General features: G+C 29.9%; 1 protein-coding gene across 3 annotated transcripts in view; it reads left to right on the top strand.

The window, feature by feature from the left end:
• Positions 1-1,921: 1,921 nt before the first annotated feature.
• LOC135960936 (uncharacterized) overlaps positions 1,922-23,971 on the top strand; it is an 87,289-nt gene continuing 65,239 nt past the window's right edge. The window contains exons 1-2 of one of the 3 annotated variants that reach the window (XM_065512351.1): positions 1,922-1,996; positions 2,072-2,129. In XM_065512351.1, coding sequence (XP_065368423.1) covers positions 1,937-1,996; positions 2,072-2,129 — 118 coding nt within the window. In that variant the 5' untranslated portion in view covers positions 1,922-1,936. Of the gene's footprint in view, positions 1,997-2,071; positions 2,130-2,968; positions 3,101-3,175; positions 3,285-19,984; positions 20,063-20,142; positions 20,267-23,971 lie in introns of those variants that run through there. The other 2 variants (XM_065512346.1, XM_065512341.1) reach the window with 2 other exon arrangements.

The following is a 23,971-nucleotide window of genomic DNA, read 5'->3' as shown; positions in this document are numbered from 1 at the left end:
CTATGAGAAAAATTAAAAATAGTACTTGAAAATTTGATTTGTTGCCTAATTAGTTATTTAAGATTGTTATGAAAATTTTAAAAATTAAAATAATAGCGGTATTCACAATGTAGAGTACCTGGCAATGTAGTAAAAGAGCACAATATCAACAAAAATAAATAAAAACAAAATACATTCGAAATTTAAATGTTTGTCAATAAGTAGCTTTTCTTTTTACTATGCCAAGTACTCTACATTGTGAATACCGCTAATGTAATTTAACAGAAAGGTAAAGTTTTTATTACCAAAACTTAACCAAAACAACATCAATAATCCTCATGTTTACAAATATAGCCTTACCTAATTTTATGAAGATCAGCTCATAATTAGTCATAGGTCGAAAAGCTATGATCATTTTCGGTTCATTATTTAATCTTCCCCTCATACTAAAGCTTTAACGATTCTAAATTTCTTTTACACACTTACTCGCCGCTTTCAAAAATACAAATTTAAATACAAAAATTATTGAATAGATAATTTTCGTAATTGAAAACACACTTTTGTTATTTTTTGTGTTTTCAATTACGAAAATTATCTATTCAATAATTTTTGTATTTAAAGTTCAACCAATAACGAAAATTGTATATTCCATTGTAAATTATCAAATTCAAAACTCAAAATTCAATAGAAAATATCAGACAAAATAAATAGTTATTATGGAATATCTGGTGAACTATAACTGTGAAAGCAACAAAACTTAGGGGAATTTACTTCGGTACCATTGTGGATGGAATTGGCTAAATGGGTGTGGCACCTATCATATAAAGTAAATAGTTATTTTTGAATATCTTCAAACATTATACGAACCAATTTCTTATCAGTGCATGAAGTCAAACCAAAAATGGGACGGATCGGAACAAATAATTAGTTATTCAAAGTAATTATGTAGTTATTTTCGAATATTATTTGATTAGTGGGCGTGGCACCTATCATACAATGTAAATAGTTTTTTTTCGAATATCTGGAGTAGAATAATTGCTTAAATTAAAACTATATGATTCTATTTCACATCACTGCACAAAGCTTAACCAAAAATAGGAAGGATTCACCCCTGTGAATCACCTCCTATACAAAAAAACAGTTATTTCTAAATATCTTGCGATATTCTAATTGATATCTGGATACTTATAATAGTGTGATTATCAATACTTTGCATGTGTTATTTTGGAAGCATTTAACGTATTGCAAATGGATGGTATCAGATCATACATAATATATAGGTATTTTTGAATATCAAAAGAGCTGTTACAGCTAGAGTGGTGTAACTTTTTATAAATTACTTTCCTATAATTGTAAGTAGTTTGACTAAAAAAGGCTGGATCGATTTTTTTTTTTATTAATTTTAGTACAATATGGAAATTATAATTTATTAATCCATTTTGGCACAATTAATACATTAAATTGGCACTAAATATAAATCTTAAAATCACTTCACTGGCTCATGATAGAAATAACGCTCACGTTCTCAACTCTACTTAAATTGTAATGACATTAAGTTCTCAATTAATGTCTATTTTAACTGTCTCTTATTTTATTATCTACCTAAAGTGGAAAAAACATTTAGTGAAGCTAACTTATGAGGAAATTCAATACTTAATTTGTTATTATTTGTATTGTTTACTTTTTATATAGTAGATAATAAGTTTGAAATGTCTCTAAATTCCACTCCCGTTTACCAATATTATACGATAAGATTACTGGGCCAAGTTATTGAACAGCACACAACAAACGATTGCAAAAACCAGGCGTTTAAGTAAAATTTCTAGTCTTCAATTATTTTTTCCAATGTACAATTGTTTGTTCTGTGTTTAGAAATTCGTTGTAAAAAGAAAATTTCAAAAAAAAGAAAAATTAATTAAAAGTAAACAAAATTATTTAGAATTTACAATTCATAAAAATGGTTTTATCAATGTTTTATTTTATATTTTTGGTATTGCTTATAGCTCTGATCGTAAGGGTGAGATTTAATTAAAAATTACCAACATACATTCAAATATTTTATTATTACTTTATTTTCCTTCAAATTACATAGATATTTATAACGTTTTTGTGCTCGCGTCCTAGAGATAATAGTGATCAATTAACAACGAGTAAGTAAATTTTAATAATTTGAAATCTTTATAATACATGCTATTTTCTGAAATCTGCCTTGCTCAGAAAGTTCAGGGTTCGGTTTTATATAAATGTTTCTAGAATTTTTATTACCAGTAGAACCTCTAATCGAAAGAAAATCGCAAAATTTTAACACATGGGCCAATGCGGAAAAGTTGTGTTCTCAGCTGCTCCGAAGAGCTTTTAAGAATATCGCCCATGTTCTGGAAAACGCAGCGTTTTCTAATCGATTACGGTTTGAAAACCACGCGATTTGCTATTGGTTTCAGGTACATCAGCGGTTTGAAAACACCAAATTCTTAGCGTTTTCGTTTGTCAGACCACCTGTTTGGCGTTTTCAAATCGATAACGCAAATTTTAAGCGATATGCGCTTTTCAGAACATGGGCGTATGATCCCTTTTGAAGGTTTTAAATTTCCGTTCAATCTATCCGTTAACGTTTTCATTGTTATCTAAGAAGCTTCTACGTTGTTGAGGCGAGAGTGGCTACAGTTAAAAAGCTTTTCTACTCGTATAAACTAAATATTCAAAATGATAAGATAACATCTTAATAACAATATTATTATGTATTTTTTTATTTTGTTCGTACGAATTAAGCGTCTGTATTCATTATTTTAAGATAATATTTCCTCAGTTTAACAGTAAAACTGCTTTATTTTTGTGTCGTCTATAATCAAAATACAACTTTTTTCTAATATTTTCAAAATAGCAAAATAAATTTGCAATAAATACTATTGTAACTAAAAATTATATTAATCTGAAAGTGATTTTACAACAAATATTTGTAATTTGACATAAAGAAAGATTTTTATATGATATCTTTAAAACTATTTGAAAAACAAACAAATTGAAGAAAAAAAAAAAAACTTAAAGAAGAGAAATACCTCCAGAGAAAATGCTTATCAGTGACATTGTTTATTTAATATTCTTGATGGTTTTATTATTTATCGTAAGTGATTTGAAAATTGTGAAATTTACATATTCTAAAACATAAGAATTAATGCTGAAAACTTATTCCTTATAGATCATTTATAAGGGATTCTCGTTTAGTTCTCGTTCGAACGAACAAGATGGTAATTTTAATGCTACACGAGATGAATTATATTACAATCGTCACTGTCTGCCAGGAACAGGTATGTCAAACAAGGTCCACCACAAAATACTCAGCATGAGCAAAATATCTGATAACTATTATACTTAATAGGGGTCACACTATTTGATTAGAGATCTATTTGATCTTTACGAACTATGCATCAGTTTAAAGATAAAATAAGTCTCTGAGTCAACTATTATTTTTACGTTGTTTACCGTGGCACAAGTTTTGTATAATCAAGTAAATATGTAGTTAAATGATAAAAGAAAATATTTACTTTAGTAATTCGGCAAATATTTATGCAATTCACAAATATAGTTTAAGAACTATGACGATGTTTTTTTTTTATCAGAACAAATAATTCTTAAAATATACATGCATAGCTCTTGAATAAAAAAGGTATTGTTTTTAAATATTTTACATACATTTTTCTATTTTTATACCAACCATCAAAAAAGATGGGGGTACTATATTGATTTTGTCATACCGTTTGTAACACATCGAAATATTCATCACAGACATAATAATGTTTATATATTCACGGTCCTCATTGGAATCGAAAGCTACGTTTCCGCATACACCGTAATCGGCATCAAAAACGAAATTCCATACATTTGCACCGAAAAAAGTTCGTTACAGAAATCAGTAACGAAAATTGGGAACGAAACGGCACCGATCAGTAACGAAAAACCTGTCATTTGGGGCCGGAACGAAAACAACTTCAAGTAGGTTGTTTTCGGTGCTGTAGGAACGAAATTATTTTAATTATTTATATCCTACACCCCCATAGTCGGGAGGGTATTATGCGTTTGTGCAGATGTTTGTAACGCGCAAAAATATTAGTCTAACGCCCACCTTAAAGTATACCGATCGACTTAGAATCACTTTATGAGTCGATTAAACGATGTCCGTCCGTCTGTCTGGTTGGCTGGCTGTCCATGTAAACCTTGTGCGCAGAGTACAGGTCGCAATTTTGAAGATATTTCGATCAAGTTTGGTACATATTACTTTTTCGGCCCAAGGACCAAGCCTATTGAAACTGACTGAAATCGGAACATTCTTTCACCTAGCCCCCATACAAATGTACTCTCGAAATATATACAAAATTCATGTCACCAAATTTTGTTACAATCGGTCCATAATTAGTCATATCTGCCATATAGACCCGCTTCCGAAAATCACTTTAACATGCATAAATCTCTTAAAAATGTTGGCATATACACAAAATTTAACATAAATAACTTTCATATAGACATAAATCACACGACCTAATTTCGTGATGATCGTTCCATAATTGGTCATAGCTCCCATATAAGGCCCACTTCCGAAAATCACTCACAAATATAAATTATTGAAATTTTAAAAGGAAAATATTTTTGCTCTATTACTTAGTGTAGGGTATTATATGGTCGGGCTTGACCGACTATACTTTCTTACTTGTTTTATTTCAAATTTAAAGAAAATCAAAATGAATAAAAAAATAATTTTTCTTTATTGGAAGACGAAAAAACACATAATAGATTTTGTCAATAAAAATTAAATTCTATTTAATGTGCGACATCCAAAATTAAACAATAATTTCGTTTCTGTTTTATGCCGTAACGCACCCAATTGAAACGAAAACAATTAAGAAACGAGACGGTGACGAACACCAACGTTTTTCAGTTTTCGTTATCGGTGCCGATTACGGTGTCTGTTGAAAACACGATAGGGGCCAAACGAAAGGAGCTAGCTGGGCTAATTTCCATTTTTGTGCTGTTATTATAAATACTAGACTTCATGTTATATTTTTCTTAAGCTTCATCAAAATCGGCCCAAAAATATATAACATTTCGCTGTCTTTCCTTTAGAAATTCCAAATATTGACATTTGACCTTCACGATTTAAGTTTTAACGTTTTCCAATTTTAGTAAAACTTTCAGAGTATGTATATTTAGAATTATCTGGACTATAATAATCTGAATAGGTTCTACTTAAAATTCATAACAGTAAGGAAATTGAGCTCATTCGCCAAAATATGGCCAAATAAATAGTTTTTTTTTTTTTGGAAAATTGCTAAAATTAAATCGCAGGTACGGATAAACTATAGCAGATATTTTCATATTTTTATTTCCTATTATATTCTTAATAAATTCCAAATGAGATGATCAAAAAGTTCTGGAATTTGTTTATCAAAATTTTAAAAAATTTGAATATGGAGTTTTTTCTTTGTCATACCTGCATACATACCTTTGTCCATGTATGTAATCACGTTAGAACGGCTGGAGCGATTTGGCAGATTTTTTTTTGTTTGATTCGAAATTTTCAGGAGATGGTTTGTAAAGAAAAAAATTAAAAAAATCCGGGTAAAACTCGCAAATTCTTTTTTTTGTGAGTCCAGTCAACTGTAATAAAAAGCTCCCTAAAGTATGCAGTACAAATTTTGATATTTTATTTGCAAATAAATAAGAACAGGCAGGTGTATGTGGGTTGGAGAAACTTGATGAACTAACATTAGTAAATAGCTACCGGGCGAAGCCGGGGCTGTCAACTAGTATAGAAATAAATATGGATATATTATAAGTAAAAATAAGCTTTTATTTTAATATTTCTCAAAATATGTTAATTTTGTTCCTACATTTCTTGTTCTAGTGGCCTGAGACACTCGAATTTTTAATAACTTTAACATTTTTTAACCAATTTCTGTTTTTATGTCTCATTAGAACGACAATTACGTATACACTTCTATTCTTTTAAATTAAATTGCAAAAGTAATTTTTTAATGGTAAAATTTTTACAAAAACTAAAAAATTTGCATTTCCCCTTGTAAATGCATCTCAAAACTAAAATTTTGCAGGATGATTTTTTTTACCACTGTTCACCAATCTGGGGGGGGGTGAGACTCACCAAATTTCAACTATTGTTTATTAAGGGCCACCTAAGTGCTCACTCTCGCATTGTCCTTGTGAAAAAGAACTTTTTTCTTGGCCAAATGCGGTCGGTTTTTTTTCAATCCTCATTAAATCGACCCAATAAGTTGACACAATATTTGTCATTGATTGTTTTACACTTGTGAACGTAGTCAATGTGGATTATAACGCTTGCAAAAAACGGTCGCCATGACTTTATTGGCTGACATACCCACCATGGCCATCTTTGTCGTCGATTCGCCCCGAGAAACCAATTGTTTTCACTGCTGCATGGTCTCTGGTGTTTTGGGGTGGATCCACGTTTTATCCACGATTTCAAAACTGCTCAAAACCACAATCGGTTGAACAACTCGATGTTCTAACACGATAGAATTTGTGGTCGATTGTGAGCAAATGCGGCACCCATCTTGCAGACTGCTTTCTCATACCTAAGTAATCATTCAAATTTGAAACCACAGTGCCATGTGAGATGCCTATGGCTTCCACAATCTCTCGCACTTTCAATCTCCGATCGGCCAATACTAGATCGTGAATTTTTTCCATTGTTTCGGGTGTAGAGACCTCAACTGAACGTCCAGAACGTTCGACATCTGTTGTGTGTTAGTACGGACAGAATGAAATTTGGTAAACCTCTTTTTTACCATTGCAATTGATGGTGAAGAGTTTCCATGAGCACATGAAATTCACTTTTTTCCAGCAGCTTGTTCAAAGAAGGTAGGGCGGAGCCTCATACCCAAAAATGGGGTATCTCGGGTATATGAAAAATTAAAAATGATGCCAAATTTTTGTTCTCGATCTGATTTGAAAGATTTTTATAGGATTAGAATCTACAAGAAGATTGCTACATTGCATAAACTATATTTTATCTCTTATAGTTGACGAGATATTCACATTTGAAAATTAAAATGTCAAGTTTATTATCTATTTTAATCTCGATTTTTGCTAATAGTGAATCCAAATCTCTTTCTATTTTGTTCAAATATACATTTTTGAATTACCAACAAATATATTAGTAATAGAAAAAAATAATAATTTTAAAATCTATATTAATTCAAAAGTTTTAAATTAAAAATATTTTTAAATGTATTTTTTTTTTTTGGAATTGTGGGATTCTCAATAAGAACTCACAAATTTCTTTCATACTTTTGCATATTAACTTCATTTTGTTGTGTTCGCCAATTTTCGGTAATGGAGTAGTGGAGCAAGATTCTGTACAAGGCGAATTTATTCAAGGTGGAGTCAGTCAAACAGCTGATAATTTTTTTTTTCGCTTTTTGGTTCTAACAACTGTCAAAGCTTGTTTTTATATTTAAATATCTACATATTCTAAGCTTATTAACAAAATATTTATTGTTTACATAAATTAGTAAAGCCCTCACTATTCAATTATCTATACTATATTAAGTTTAAATACTTATTTGTTTAATTTTTCATTTTGGTTTTTTGACATTTGTTAAGACCAATCGTTGTTTTTGTAGAATTGACACCACCTTGTATGAATTCGCCTTGATTCTGTAAATTTTAAGATTGTTGTTGAATTTGAATTCATAAGAAAAATATTGAGAGAGATGCGTCACAAAAATAGGTGGATATATAAAGTACTAGCTGACCCGGTGCGCTTCGCCATCCCAATTAGAAGAAAGAAATAGTACTATCAAGTCTCACTTTGTGAATCTAATTGTACACAGAAAAAACTATATTTCAATTCAAACATTCATCACATATTGAACTGTTTTCAATTATTTCATAATTAAATCAAGTATTCATTTGCTCAAAAACAAAATTTTCTGATATTTTCTATTGAATTTTGAGTTTTGAATTTGATAATTTTGATAATTGAATATAGAATTTTCGTTATTGGTTGAACTTTAAATACAAAAGTTATTGAATAGATAATTTTCGTAATTGAAAAAACAAAAAATAACAAAAATGTGTTTTCAATTACGAAAATTATCTATTCAATAATTTTTGTATTTAAAATTCAACCAATAACGAAAATTTTATATTCAATTGTCAAAATAATCAAATTCAAAACTCAAAATTCAATAGAAAATATCAAGAAATTTTGTTTTTGAGCAAATGAATACTTGATTTAATTATGAAATAATTGAAACCAGTTCAATATGTGACAAATATTTGAATTGAAACGGTTTAAGAAATAGTTTTTTCTGTGTAAATATCTAATTTCATATTTCTGGGTATATTATTATAGAAAATGCAAAATGTGTTCCTAATTTTAAATTTTTAGGTTTATTATTATGAAATATTCAATGAGTACAATTGCAATAAGGAAATAGTACCATTGATTATCACATTTAAATTCGCATTCACTAAACCATAACCCGTCAAGTTTGAATTTAAGATTTATATATCATTTCCTATATTATCAACTAATTTTGTTTCTATAATACTTAATATTTAATAAATTATCACAAAACCGAAACCGATCGGTTTTTAATTTATTAAAACCGAAATCGCGTTTTTGAAATTCTTCGATTTTTTGGAAACTCTAGCTCCATTATTATAGGAAATTCAAAAAAGTACCCATGAGAATAAAGAAAAAGTACCACGAAGTATGCCTTTGAATTTTCACTCACTTGGGATCATATACGCCTAATTTCATATTTCTATGTCCATTATTACAAAAAATTCAAAAAGTACCATTAGAATATATAAAAAGTACCAAAAATCCCCCACTTGTGGTTTCCCACTCACTCGGGTCCATATAAGCTTAATTTCATGGCTTTAGGTTCATTGGTGAAGAAATTACAAAAAGTACCATTCGAATAAAGAAAAAGTACCAAAAAGAATTCTCACTCACTTAGGACCATATATGCTTAATTTCATGTTTCTAAGTTCATTTTTATAGAAAATTAAAAAAAGTACCATTAGAATATAGAAAAAGTACCAAAAAACACACACTTGTGGTTTCCCACTCACTCTGGTCCATATAACCTTTATTTCATGTTTCTAGGTTCATTTGTGAAGAAATTACAAAAAGGACCAATCGAATAAAGAAAAAGTACCACAAAGTCTCCCCCTAGAATTCCCACTCACCTAGGACCATATATTCTTAATTTCATGTTTCTAAGTCCATAGTTATAGAAAATTCAAAAAAGTACCATTAGAATATAGAAAAAGTACCAAAAAACCCACACTTGTGGTTTCCCACTCACTCGGTTCCATATAAGCTTTATTTCATGTTTCTAGGTTCATTGGTGAAGAAATTACAAAAAGTACCATTAGAATAAACAAATAGTACCAAAAAGTCTCCCCCTAGAATTCTCACTCACTTAGGACCAGATATGCTTAACTTCATATTTCTATGTCCATTATTACAGAAAATTCAAAAAGTACCATTAGAATATAGAAAAAGTACCATAAAGCAGTCACTTGTAGATTCCCACTCACTCCGGGCCATATAAGCTTAATTTCATGTTTTTAGGTTCATTGGTGAAGAAATTACAAAAAGTACCATTAGAATATAGAAAAAGTACCAAAAAGTCTCCCCTAGAATTCTCACTCACTTAGGACCATATATGCTTAATTTCATGTTTCTACGTTCATTGTTATAGAAAATTCAAAAAAGTACCATTAATAAAGAAAAGTACCAAAAAGTCTCCCCCTAGAATTCTCACTCACCTAGGACCATATATGCTTAATTTCATGTTTCTAAGTCCATAGTTATAGAAAATTCAAAAAAGTACCATTAGAATATAGAAAAAGTACCAAAAAACCCACACTTGTGGTTTCCCACTCACTCGGTTTATATATAAGCTTTATTTCATGTTTCTAGGTTCATTGGTGAAGAAATTACAAAAAGTACCATTCCAATAAAGAATAAGTACCAAAAAGTCTCCCCCTAGAATTCTCACTCACTTAGGACCATATATGTTTAATTTCATGTTTCTAAGTCCATTGTTATAGAAATTTCAAAAAAGTACCATTAGAAGAACAAAAAAAGTACCTATAGTTCAGTTCACACATTTTGGTACCTAAATCTAATCCCCTATTCCTAACACTAACTTCACTAAGATGCATATCAGCTAACTTTATAATGTCTATAAGTGTAATAATTAAAATATTAAAAAAGTACCATTAGGAAAAAAGTACCAATTTCCCTTTTCCTCCTTGAACACCCCTAAAGCTTGAAATTTAAAAATACTCCATTTTGCCAAAATGTTTACCCGGATTTGGCCCAATATACACCTATTCACTCGATTTCCAAATAACACCCTGTTAGTTAATTTTTGTATGAATCCAGGAACCAATGTTAAAAAAATTATCAAAATTGGCTTAATAATTTCAAATAAAATTTATTTTCCCGATTTTATCCCCTTTTTGGTACCTTTTCTATCCACATTGCGGTGGTAAAATTTTTTTCAAATAAATTTCTGTATCGTGGTTGGAGCTCATAATAAAATATTCATATGTCTATGTCAAATTATAGAAGAAAATATTTTATGAAAAAGTACCAAAAATAAACACAATTTTTATCCCATAAGGGTTCGAATTTCCAAAAAGTACCAAACTTATATTTTTTATTTTTTGATAAGTAAAGAATACTATTTAAAATTTGTTTCTATGTTTATTGGTTTAAAAGATACATAGGGTGCCAAAAAAGTACCAAAATACAGTTTTTACCCGTTTTCTCCCCTAAAATGTTCGAATTTCGAAAAAGTACGAAACACCTGTCAGCTTATTTTTTAGATGAAGTAACATGCAATTTTAAGTTTTTTTGTATCTTTATTAGTATTGAAGATATAAGGTTACCGAATTTACCCGTTTTTACCTTTTTTACCCCCTAAACGTTCGAATTTCCAAAAATACCTTCTTATCGGATCGTTTTGGGGAGGGAGGAACCCACAGTTAAAATTTCATGATTCTAGCTTCAGCCGTTTGGGCTGTGCGATGATGAATCAGTCAGTCAGTCAGTAACGTTACTCTTTTATATATATAGATTATATCCCTGGTTGAAGTCTAAGTATTACCGTGAACTTGAGTATGTATGCACTGTTACTTCTTAACCATATATTGCATTTATTTTATTTCATATACATATTTCCTAGATAACGGGTATTTATGTCGCTTACGTCCTTTTCGCTGGCAGTTACACCCTTCCAATTTTATTAAAAACACAACTTACTGTTTAAATTTTTTTTGTTTTGTTCAAATTATATTCGTTTACAAAAATTAAAATTAACGTTTTTAACCATAAAAAACTAGAGTAACTTCGGGTATTGTGGACTATGCGTCTAATGTGGACCAGTGTCTTTTTTCAGAAACTATTGAAGGTATGATAAAACTGATTTGTCGTACATTTTACAATTTGTTTGAAACGACAATTGCACATTTGCTTTCATGAGTTATTGATATGTTGACTTTTTATTCTTGTATTGAAATTAATGCGCCTGCTCAACATTTTTTTCGGCTCAAGTAAGAAACTAAATTTGGTACAGTTACTTGGTAGAATTTAATGTTTGGTTGTTTTATATAGTTAAAGTGGACACGTAGTTTTGCATATATTTGGTAAGAATTTAAGCACATTTAGATTATTAGGTAAAAATAACTTTTTACCACTGTAACCCAAGTTCGTGTAATGTGGACCACTTAAATTACTTGATTATGTACTACTGGTCCATATTACCCGACAATAACTATGTACTTTGTAAGCAATCTATCTAAGCCAAGAACGCGACTTTTTAGTTTGTATTAATAAAAATATATTGAAATTAAATTTTTTAATCATTCATGATTAGCTGGTTCATGAATTTTATGTATTAAATACTAGTCCACATTACCCTCATATAGTGGTACATATTACCCTCCAATTTTTTTAATGCTGATTTTTGGGTTCCTTACAATATTTTCACATAAATTTTTTATCCTTTAACGGAAAAAATATTCAACTGCAAAAACCATTAGAGAATACATTAGCTAATTTATTGCTTCACAACTCTTTTAATATCCATATATATTGTGGCCAAAATTTAGAAAAAACAAAACGGTAGTCCACATTACCCGAAGTTACTCTAATATTAATTAATTTCTTAAAACTAATAAAGACGTAAGCGCCACTTCATGTTCAAAAAATATGTAGAAAAAACAATAAATTGTACATAAGTCTAAATTGTTTTTGCTGTAAGATCATAACGGTACATTATACAGCGATGATATTTTGTGAGATGATGCGAGATTGATAATCATGGCGCTTACGTCTTTTTGGCGGTTATGGCTCGATATTTTTTACGAAATATTGTCAAATGCTATAGTTTTCTATATAATAAATCAATATTTTTAAAAATGGTTTAGAAAATATATTTCATTAAAACCGGTTAACCGGTTTTGTCAAAAAACCTAAAAGTTAAAAAAACCGAAACCGGTGGAGTTTACAAAGATGAAAAAACCGGTTGACTGGTTTTCGGTTTTGGATACTCTAAACCATTGGTAGGCAAAAAGAGGCATTTAATTTGTGTGCTCTTTTGGGTAAAAAATAAAATATACACAACAACATAAAGAAACTGAATGAAATGTGTGTATTTTTACGCTCTATGGTTCACATTCGGGTTGTTTGACGAAAATCATCGTAACCTGAACAATATGAACGCCTACCATGGCTCTAAACCAGTGAAGTTCAAAAATAAAAATGAAGATGTATTGGTGAGAGAGCTACCCAGCAAACATAATGTCAAACACTTAAAATAATAACAAAATGAAGAAAGTTTAGATTTAGAATTTTTGTCAAATAAAACCAATTTATCAAATGAATGTAATTTAAATTTTAAGGAAATGAAAAAATATACATTGTAAGTCCGAAATTCTCTTAAATTTTGTATTTATTTTTGACTTTGTTTTATTGTGTTCAATTGTAATTGAAACGCGTGTGTTTGCTATGCTTCAAACATAAACAACCAATAACAATGCTTATTAAATTTCTGAAAAAAATTGCGATAGTCCGTCACATGTGGTTTCTTCGCATTCTCAGCGATGAATGAACAAAAGTTTTTAAAAGAGCATAACAAATGTGTGTAAATTTTTCAAACAATTGTTGTATGGCGTGAACATTACTGCTCTAAACCAGTGATGTTCAAAAATAAAAATTAAGATATTTGGTCTGTCGTAATTCAGCTCTGGGTGGAGAAAGAGCTCGCGCGTCATTGACATTATCGCTTAAGGACAATCAGGCCGTCCCTTTTTCGCTGCCTTCGAGAGTTTTGCGGCTCACTCTCGCATTGGATAATGTTTGGCGTCGTCTAACTGTACCGCGTTACAGTTTCTCGAAGTTTGCATTGTCCACATGCAATCGTTTTTGGTTTTCATAACCTAACTTTTTAATAAATGATTTAAAGTTCCAGCTTCCTATATGAAGATATAGGTCGACTGGGAACTAAAATCAACGTGGGATAACCTGGCAATTTGAGAGTTTTTCAACTCCGCCAACCAAATTTAAAATTCAAAAAAAAAAAAAGATATTTGGTGAGAGAGCTACCCAGCAAACATAATGTCAAACACTTTAAATAACAACAAAATGAAGAAAGTTTAAATTTAGAATTTTTGTCAAATAAAACCAATTTATTAAATGAATATAATTTAAATTTTAAGGAAATGAAAGAATATACATTATACGGCCGAAATACTCACAAAATTTTGCTCTAAAGCAGCGAAATGCAATGAGCTCTCAAATGAGCTCTCTTGTTTTTATTTTCACATGTACGCAAGCACACACATTGTATAAAAACAGTCAGTCTCGCATGAGCATTGATAGCAGCAGGTTGTGTTACGCTTTTATGCTTGTTTATTTCATTATTTCAGCTATTTGTTTTTGTTTTTGCCAGAGAATAATTCTCAACTCATACAACTACAATATCTAAAAACTGTAGTGGTGTGAGTTTGCATTTCGCTGCTCTAAAGTTTAGAGTCTAAACCAGTGATGTTCAAAAATAAAAATGAAGATGTATTGGTGAGAGAGCTACCCAGCAAACATAATGTCAAACATTTAAAATAAGAACAAAATAATGAAAGTTTAGATTTAGAATTTTTGTCACATATAACCAATTTATTTAATGAATGTAATTTAAATTTTAAGGAAAAGAAAAAATATGCATTATACGGCCTAAATTCTATTTAATTTTGTATTTATTTTTGACTTTGTTATTATGTGTTCAATTGCAATTGAAACGCTTGTGTTTGCTATGCTTCGTCCAAAAACAACCAACAACAATGCTTAGTAAATGTCTGAAAAAAATGACGATAGTCCGTCGCATGTGTTTTCATCGAGAGCTAAACGATGAATGAACAAAAGTTTTTAAAAGAGCGTAACAAATGTGTGTAAATTTTTCAAACAATTGTTGTATGGCGTGAACATTACTGGTCTAAACCAGTAATGCGCAGCCCATACCACAATTGTGGAAAATAAAATCACACGTATTCTTATGCTCTTACATTTTAGTAGTCGTTGTCCACTCAACGAGACAACTAGGAATACGCATGAGCACTGGTGTATGACTTTTTCTTTATTTTTTCAGTTTTTGTATTTGTGTGTTTGTACCCAGCGGGAAAAATTTATAGGACTTCAGTTTGTAGGCCTTCTAAAAGGCATACTTACATATTCTAAAAGATCGGATACTCATTCCACACTGCCTGCTCTAAGAAGGTGTTCAAGAAGGCCTATGAATCCCCTTCTAATAACAAGTGGTTGAATAAAAATAATCTACATCAAAAAATAAAATACTCTGCATCTCTTTGATTAACTCTCTTTATAAAATTTACAACAATAAATTGCTTGATGTGGCTTCTCATTTATTTTTGTTGTTTTTTAAGTATGTAATCAGAAATTATCATGTTTCAAAAATTTAAACAAACAAAATTTTAATTCTTATTTTTATTTTAGATCTTCTAATAAGACTTTAAATAGGTCTTCCATGGTAGACGTTCTATAAAACTTGAAAATGCATGACTTTTCATAGGCCTTCCTTTGATGCCTTATTCTAATGCTTTTTTTCTCTTTTAGGCACTTTATTAGTCCTTCTCATGTAGCCCTTCCATATGACTTTGCAGACTTTGCAGTAGTCCTACCTTTCTAGGCATTCCATATGACATTCCTTTAGCCCTTCCAAATTAGACCTTCTAATAACTCTTCCCAATTAGGCCTTATAGAAGCCCTTGCAAAGTAGGTCTTCTAGTAGCCCTTCCTAAGTAGGCATTCTCTCAGCCCTCTAACAGCAGCGAGTGTGCAAGGCCTTGGCTCGCAATGACACTCCGTGTAAAATGGAAATGATTTTGCAATGCGGCTTGAAGTCCTTGTGCCTGCAAAAGAAGCCCTTTATGAAGGCCTCTTTACTGCATCTTTTTCCCGCTGGGTAGGTGCACTGAATAAAATAAAGAATTGAATGTTTTGGTGAGAGTAAGTGTATTGGTGAGAGGATTTATTTTTGCGAACCTCTGCTCTAAACTGTAAGTTATTTTCATGAGCGTAACTAAATTCCAAAGGAATTTGTAACTTACGCATCTGAATACAAATTGTGTACATAAAATCACGGGCATTCATGAAAGTCAATGTATTTAAAAAGTAAATAACTTTTCATATTTCTTTAAATAATGTGTACTTACTCCCCAGCAAAAATTTTGAGAATTTTTGTAATGACCACTAGTTATTTCATGCATTATTTTGTAATGAGTGGTGGTTACCCAGCACATTATTTTATATACTAGAATAAGTACTTATTTTTATACAGGTTGGTAATTAACTTTTGCATTTAGCACAGCTATCTAGTGTGTTTGACTGGAAAACGGGAGGTTAGTGGATCGCCACCTGTCAAAGACATTAATTTTTTTGTTCATATCATATTCATTTATATGTTGATGTTAACACTATTGTTAACTTACCATAAAATAACTCGTACATGGAGCAGTGAGTTAGCAGCTTGACTATCAAACACAAGCAAATAATGTGACTGTTCGATTCCCACACAAGGCAATATTTTTTGTGTTTTTTTTTAAGCTACATATTCTTTTTGTGAATTTACTACATATTTCTTAACTGATTGTAAGTACATTTGTAAGCTTGACCCATGCATTTTTTAAAAATCTCGAACAACAGTAAGTAAAGTTTTTGCTGGGTCATACCTGTATACATGTAAAATTGTTTATCTTAACCTTTTTTGTTAAAATTTAATAATCAACTGAGTTCACCTAGTTCGTTATAAGATCCCATAGACAAATTAAATTTTTAAAATTTGTTCAAAAATAATTTAAAATTAAAAAGAAAATTATTTTCAAAAACTTAAAACCATAGGGTAACATAGAGACGAGCCGTAATTGTCAAAAACCTAAAAAATCGTAACCACTTTTTTAGCACATATTTGTTTGACGTGTTTACTCTTACAAGTGTTTTGTAAGATCAAACAGCCTCAAATAAAATAAAACTAAATTTTTTGTTTTGAGTAAAATAAGTTATTGAAATAAATAAACGAATTAAATTGTATTTTATTTAGTGGTTATGTCTTTTTCGTCAAATATTTGTCATGTGAGACCCTACCTTAAGTCTGTTGTCAAAAACCTAAAGAGGCCCATAGACATATACTGCTCATGCTCATGCATGTGTTGGTAAATTTGATTGAAGAAAATAAAATATTTTTTGAAAACAACCCAGCGGGAAAAAGATGCAGTAAAGAGGCCTTCCTAAATGCCTCATTTTGCAGACACAAGGACTTGCAAAATCATTTTGCCGCATTGCAAAATCATTTCAATTTTACACGGCGTGTCATTGCGAGCCAAGGCCTTGCATACTCGCTGCTGTTAGAGGGCTGAGAGAAGGCCTACTTATGATGGGCTGTTGGCAGCCAACAAGCTCACTTGTTATTAGAAGGGGATTCATAGGGCTTCTTGAACACCTTCTAAGAGCAGGCAGGGTGGAATGAGTATCGGATCTTTTAGAATGTGTAAGTATGCCTTTTAGAAGGCCTACAAATTGAAGTCCTATCATTTTTTCCCGCTGAGAACTAAAAATGTTTAATGGTGGTTGATATGTGTGTAGTAAAATATCAATTACACACGTATACGAAGGGTTCATCGGCAGTAGCTGTCAGCTGTATGTGTCTATGGACCCCTTAACTCTTGCAACAACAAAATACATGCTAGTCAATGTATTTTGTTTGCTTAACCCTATTTCATAAAAATTTAAAAAAAAGAAAAATATTTGATATGAACAATTTCTCAAAGTGAGTAGCACGAAATAAACATACCCAGCTAAAACTTTACTTAGTAAGCCAGCAAGTAATATTGCAGCCAAGGCATAACTACTTATTATTTGACTGTAAAACTACTTACCTTTGTTCGAGATTTTTAAAAAATTCATGGGTCAAGCTTACAAATGTACTTACAATCAGTTAAGAAATAAGTAGTAAATTCATAACAAGAATATGAAGCTAAAAAAAAAAATATTGCCTTGTGTGGGAATCGAACAGTCACATTATTTGCTTGATAGTCAAGTTGCTAACTCACTGCTCCATGTACGAGTTATTTTATTGTAAGTTAACAATAGTTTTAACATCAACATATAAATAAATACGATATGAACAAAAAAATTAATGGCTTTTACTGGTGTCCAACCTCCCGTTTTCCAGTCAAACACACTAGATAGCTGTGCTAAATGCAAAAGTTCATTACCAACCTGTATAAAAATATTATGAGATTCGTATCAACATGCCTCAATTAGTAAGAAAATATATTTTGCAAAATTATTGAATTAAAAAATATAATTTTTATAAGAAATGTATACCACAAAAGTGGTATATTTTCCCAATATTTTGGCATCAAAAACTCATTGTGCTGAAAATTCAAGATAGAGTATATTGAATATTGTACCTCCGTATAAAAACACGAATATTTCAGGTAGTAACAATATCCAATTAGGAATTAAGTTAAGTTTGTCAAAAGACTTCGTGATTGATTCATTTAGCGCAAAGATATACATATGTATGTAGTAGATAAAAATATGTAGTAAAGTGACGTCTTGTATCCATAATGTCAATTAAGTTTATACGTCAGCAACCAATTTTTCATTTGTTACCGAGTACTTTTCAATCATTATTTTGCTTTTGCAAAGGTGTGTTACTCATGCAAGTTTTAACATGTTTATCAGTTAAACAAAATTCTTGTATCATCGGGAGTGTTTCAAACTAGATAATTCAATGACGGTTTTATAACTGGTGACTTTTAAATTTATTTTATTTTTCACATTTCCTGTAATTCTTGGTTTTTGAAAACTGAAGAATTTCATAGATCATATTTTAAATGAGAGTAATAACGTTTTTAATTTTTTGTAGTAAATTAATAATTTGATTTATTAAATGTTTACATTTTAGTAAAATAGATAGAAATATAGTGATGAATTTCTATTTATAATATAAATAACTGTCTTTGTCTCTTGCGCTCTCAGTGAAATAAATTGCAAAATAACAGAAATCAGTAAGTAATTGAAACTTACGAAAGTCAAACGAACTGTCATACTGCGCTCACTTTTTGATATTTATGGTCTCTGACAAATCATCATGATTAAATTGACGATTGAACAACGCTACCAAATTATACAAATTTACTTTGAAAATCAGTCATCGATTCCGGTAACTTATAGACGACTTTTTTTTCGCAAATTTATGTTCAGAGATGAGGCTAATTTTTGTCTTAAATAAACAAAATTGAAGCATATGGAATGAGACCTATCCAGACAGACTCCATTACATCCAGAAAAATGCACCCTTGGCATCATCGGTCATTATTTCTTCAATAATTAAGCCGGAGCTCGCGTACCTCAATGGCGATCGTTACCATGATCAATAATTTTTTGTTCGAAAATATGAATGACATTGATCCGAGCGATATGTGGTTTAATCAGGATGTCGCTAAGTGCCATACGGTGACCGCAACCATCGATTTATAAAAATCGATTTATATAACTTGATGTCGAAAAATGGATCTATCAATTGGCCTCTAAGGTGGTTCTGATAAATCACTTCAAACCGTGAAGTCACTGTTTTGTGCTGATAAATCAGCAACAATTGCCGCCATTGTTCGGGTTATTCGTGACATACGGCCAGCAATACTCGGAAAACTGACCCAAATCTTATACTTCTATTTGGATCCGATTCCGAAATTAATAATCTAAAGTGGTCTGAAGAAATCTGAAAATTTTAATACATATGTGTGAAATCATAAAAATTAACAAACAGTCAATTTATCATTCTCATTTCTTTCTACCAACATTTTTCGCAAAGTGTATAATAAATAAGGAGATCCATAGTTTTTCGAATTGGCCGGCTGATAATTATTTGTCTTGTACAATTTATTTATTTATCATTTTTATTAGTTAATTGCATTAGCAAAAAAAAAAATAAAAAATAATAATACCAAAGTGTTGTAAAACAAATATTAATAATAAATAAAATTTATTTATTTTCGTTCTGCCCGTAAATATATTATTTGTCAACGTATTCTAATCTCTGGAAACAAATATTCACTGATAACTTTTTTTTTTATTTTGGGCTTTGGGAAGTTTGTTTGGCAAATGAACAAAGTGAATGCCAAAAGTCATTCATTATTTAAGTCGCTTGGCCAATATTGTATTCTAATATTTCTTTTATCAACAATTTCTTCAAGTTAAAAAAACCAAATACAATAAATAAAATAATATCAAAACAATTGCAAAAGAAACTAAACATTAGCGCGTAATGTTTAGTTACACATATAATTAGTTAAAATAGACAAGTGTTTTAGGAAAAAAAAAAGCGAACGTATAAACAAATTAATAAATAAAAAATAAAATATAAATTTCGAAATAAATATTAAAATGGATATAGCCACAGGCATTATCATTTTTATAGTGGTCGCCATAATCTGCTTTGTATTTAGAGTAAGTGTGGAGTATTATCGATAGGTGTCCATTAAAATCTTGATTATTTCTTTTTAATGTAATTTTACAAAATTTCAAAGGTTTTGTGTATTATAACGTGTCGTAATATAACGTCAGAACCCCCTCAGCGTGTTCAAAGGCGGGTAATCAGACGCATACGTATTGATCCGGCTACATCAACAGCTACAGAAACCGTTGTTCGGGGTGAGTTTTTTTTTTGCTATTAATGAGTTAAGTTAAGTTTATTTTACATAAATGAAATCTATTTGTTTTAATAGCGCTTTAATTTTTATTTTATTGTGTGATAACAAATGATATGAGAGTTCTCTCTATTTATTTCAAAATACAATTAAACTTCTAACCCCCAGTAACACGAAGTCTGGTTATGTTTTAACTAATAGTTATATTGACAGTTTTCATACAAAAATAATTTTAACCGACAGTATGACTATTAGTTAAGGCATAACCAGACTTCGTGTTAATGGGGGTAAGAAGTAATAAATATGTACATATAATACCTTGATACTTCACATTAGTGGTGATATATTTCTTTATTTATTGGCTGATTATTTATTTGGCTTTTGGTGAAGTTTACCTTTAGATATTTAATCAAATAAAAACTTCTTTAAGTTTTCTATTGAAACCCTCCAGGAAATGAGTGACAATTGTTTTTAAACTTACTAGTCCCTTGAGTTATGTTAGAAGTTGAACCGATTCCTAACCCCGAAGAACAACTCACCAAACGGTTTTCCTTTCCTTTAAGGGAACTTGCGAAGCACAGTGGAGGAATTTTTTTAAAAAAAAAACTGCAAATAAATCTGTTATTTCTATTATTACAATTAGTGCCAAAATCCTTATACAGCATTTTGCATTATTTAAAGTTGATTCCATTGAAAATTGTATTCGAGACGACTTTATGCATTAATTTTTAAGATTTTGGAATAACAAAAAAATATTAGAACATTATGAAAACTAACTTAAAAACGAAAAGCTTGTGACTACTATAATAATGAACCTATTAGCTGGAAATTAAACACACATAATCTTCATTGGGTTAGAATAAAAAAAGAGACTCACTTTTTAAAAATTTTATATCGTTGGACCTAGATACATGAAATTAAACATTTATGGTTCTGAGTGAATTCGAATTCAAAAGGGATAAATAACACAGGACAACAAAATCGAAAAATTTTTGAGGCTTTTTAAACCACTACACAATTTTGATATATGGTGGTTCCAGTAGTACAAATATGATCCAAATTTTTAATTCTATGGAGAGGTTTTTTTAAAAAGTAAGATTGTGATATTTTTTAGACGTTTCTCCACATAATTAATGATTAATCAATATAATCACAGTAAACTTAGGAAAATTTAAATTTACATATCATTTAATCCGGTTATATATTGCGTTTTAACCGGCTCAGTAGTTTCAGAGTTATAATAACAAAATTAAGCAAAAAATATATTTTTTACGTGAAAATATATATTTTTTTGTTTTAAAAAAATCATGAAAAATCTAAAACGACAGAAATTGTTCATGTTAATTGCTTTACCGCAAAGCCACATATTATTGCAACAAAATGAAATATCGGTCATAAATATCGATTGATTCTTTTCGAATTTATTCACAATTAAGTGAATTTCCTCATTTCCACAAAATTTTAGTTTTTTATTTGAAATACATAAACCTGAGTAGCATAAGCGTAGCTAGACTATTATTCTGGGGTGGGCAAGTGCCCTTCCCAAATAGTAAAAATAAACAATTTTTTTTATAAAAAAAAATATTTTTTTATTAAAACAACACTAAAATATCACAAAAATTCAAATTTTTTATATTTTTTATTTTTAAATGGGTTTTTTTAAATTTTTCTCTTGGTCTAAACTGTTATTTGTTCCTTATTATATTAGTTAGACAAAATATTATTTTTGAGTTGAAAAGATTTATTTATATCTAAACTCTCTATATTTAAAAATGGAATATTGTATACATATGTATATTAGACCGTCTCAGTTTTTATACCTTTTTCGAAATTCCTTTATGAACATCGATTTTCTTAATCTACTCTAAAAACCAAGAATTTTGGTGTATAACACTTAAATATGGATGAACGGGAAGTGGTCTCTCAAATCGCTTTTTCGTTTTTTTAGGCAAAATGCATTTTTTCCAAAAAATTAAAAAATCTTGCTTTAGTAATTTGCCTCTAATTTAAGCAGTTCATAATGGATTTGAACCTAATTACATGCATTAGAAAGCTAATTAAATTTCCTAAATGTTTCTTAAAGTAACATTGCCATTTTGTTCGATGGTTTTTTATTCATAGCATTACAAATTCAGATTTTGAAATAAGAACTTATCAATTTTTTTTTAATTTTTGCTTACCTTTTCTTATATAAAAATTGAACAAGGTAAAATTTTTATATTCTGTAAATGCAGTATGGTAGGAAATTTTAAAATGAAGATTTTGATGTAAATAACAGTAGCATTCGGTGAAGAAAAACTGCAGTTTTAGTTAAAATGATGAAATTACAAAAGTTGTTCATTTGTAAATTTGCATCAATTTCATAAATACAATAATATAAAGTAAGAAGAGATTGATGTTGGTTTTTTATTTTTTCAAATTTGTTAAAATTGTACTTTGGTTGCAGTTTGGATGAATTTTGGGAAAATGCTAAAAAGACTTGAATCAAATCATTTTGCTCTCTGTTTTCCATCACTACACAATGGGGCAGAATCAAAATTTTTTGGAAATAAATCTGGCATTTCTAAACGGCTGGTCCGTTCGGGATAAAATTTGACATGAGGGTAGTTTAATGTTTTAAAATGCTCCAGGGACGGCGATATGGGGGCTCAAAGTAGTGTAGTAGTCGACTTGTAAAATTTTTATACACGTTCCATTTCTTGTTTCCCATCTGGTTTTTGGAAAGTGCTTGGCTAGGTCTTGAAAAACGTGTTTACGTGTGCTATTTATCTCTTATAATTTCCGAAGTATAGACATTTCAAAATTGAAATTTTAAAATTTTGCCATACCTTGGTCCGCTTTTTTAAAAATATAGGTCGTACTTTTGGACCGAATGGACTCGATTTTTTTGTTAGTTAGACAACTAAATCGCCAATAATATACAAAAGATGCTAGAGCAATATCAATTATGGATCCAAAAATAAACGATTTTCAATTTAAAAATTAAAAAATAGTAGGTTTTTGCTGAATTTTGGGCGAAAAAGGTAACAATTTTTGCACAAATTTTCACATGTATATTGCGTTTTAATCGGCTCAATAGTTTCGGAGTCATAATAATAACAAATTGATGCAAAAAATATATTTTTTACGTGAAAATAGCAAATTTTTTTTGTTTTAAAAAAATCATGAAAAATCGAGAACGGCATAAATTGTTTAGATTTATTGCTTTATCGCAAAGCCACATGTAATAGGAACAAAACGAGAATAATATTGGACTAACAAAATTTATAATTTCTTTTAAAAAATCTATTCATGGAATTGAAAAATTTTACCATTTTTGTATTTAGGTAGCCATGGTGCATCAAATCTATATAATGGTTAGTCAAACCTTTTTGGCTGTTGACCTGTGTTTCTTTATTGAAATGGTACTTTTTGATTTTTTTATAATAATAAACCTAAAAATTAAGCACACATGATTCTGAATGAGCTGGAATTAGAAGGTAACTATAGTGCCATCTTTCATCCTCGTAATGGTACCTTTTGTATTTTCTATAATAATTGACCAAGAAATATAAAATTATGAATTTATGATGATGAGTGAGTGAGAATAATATGGGTCTTTATGGTATTTTTGTATTCTAATGATAAGTTTCAAATGAGTTAGAATGATCTAGAATCAACATTATAATGAACCAAATAACTAGAGATATGTTATCCTGTGTAATGAGTA

This window comes from Calliphora vicina, chromosome 5 (assembly GCF_958450345.1).
Source record: "Calliphora vicina chromosome 5, idCalVici1.1, whole genome shotgun sequence".
In the NCBI taxonomy this organism is placed as follows: Eukaryota; Metazoa; Arthropoda; class Insecta; order Diptera; family Calliphoridae; genus Calliphora; species Calliphora vicina.
The sequence above is the reverse complement of the archived record's forward strand: the minus strand, read 5'-3'. Positions and strand labels throughout refer to the sequence as shown.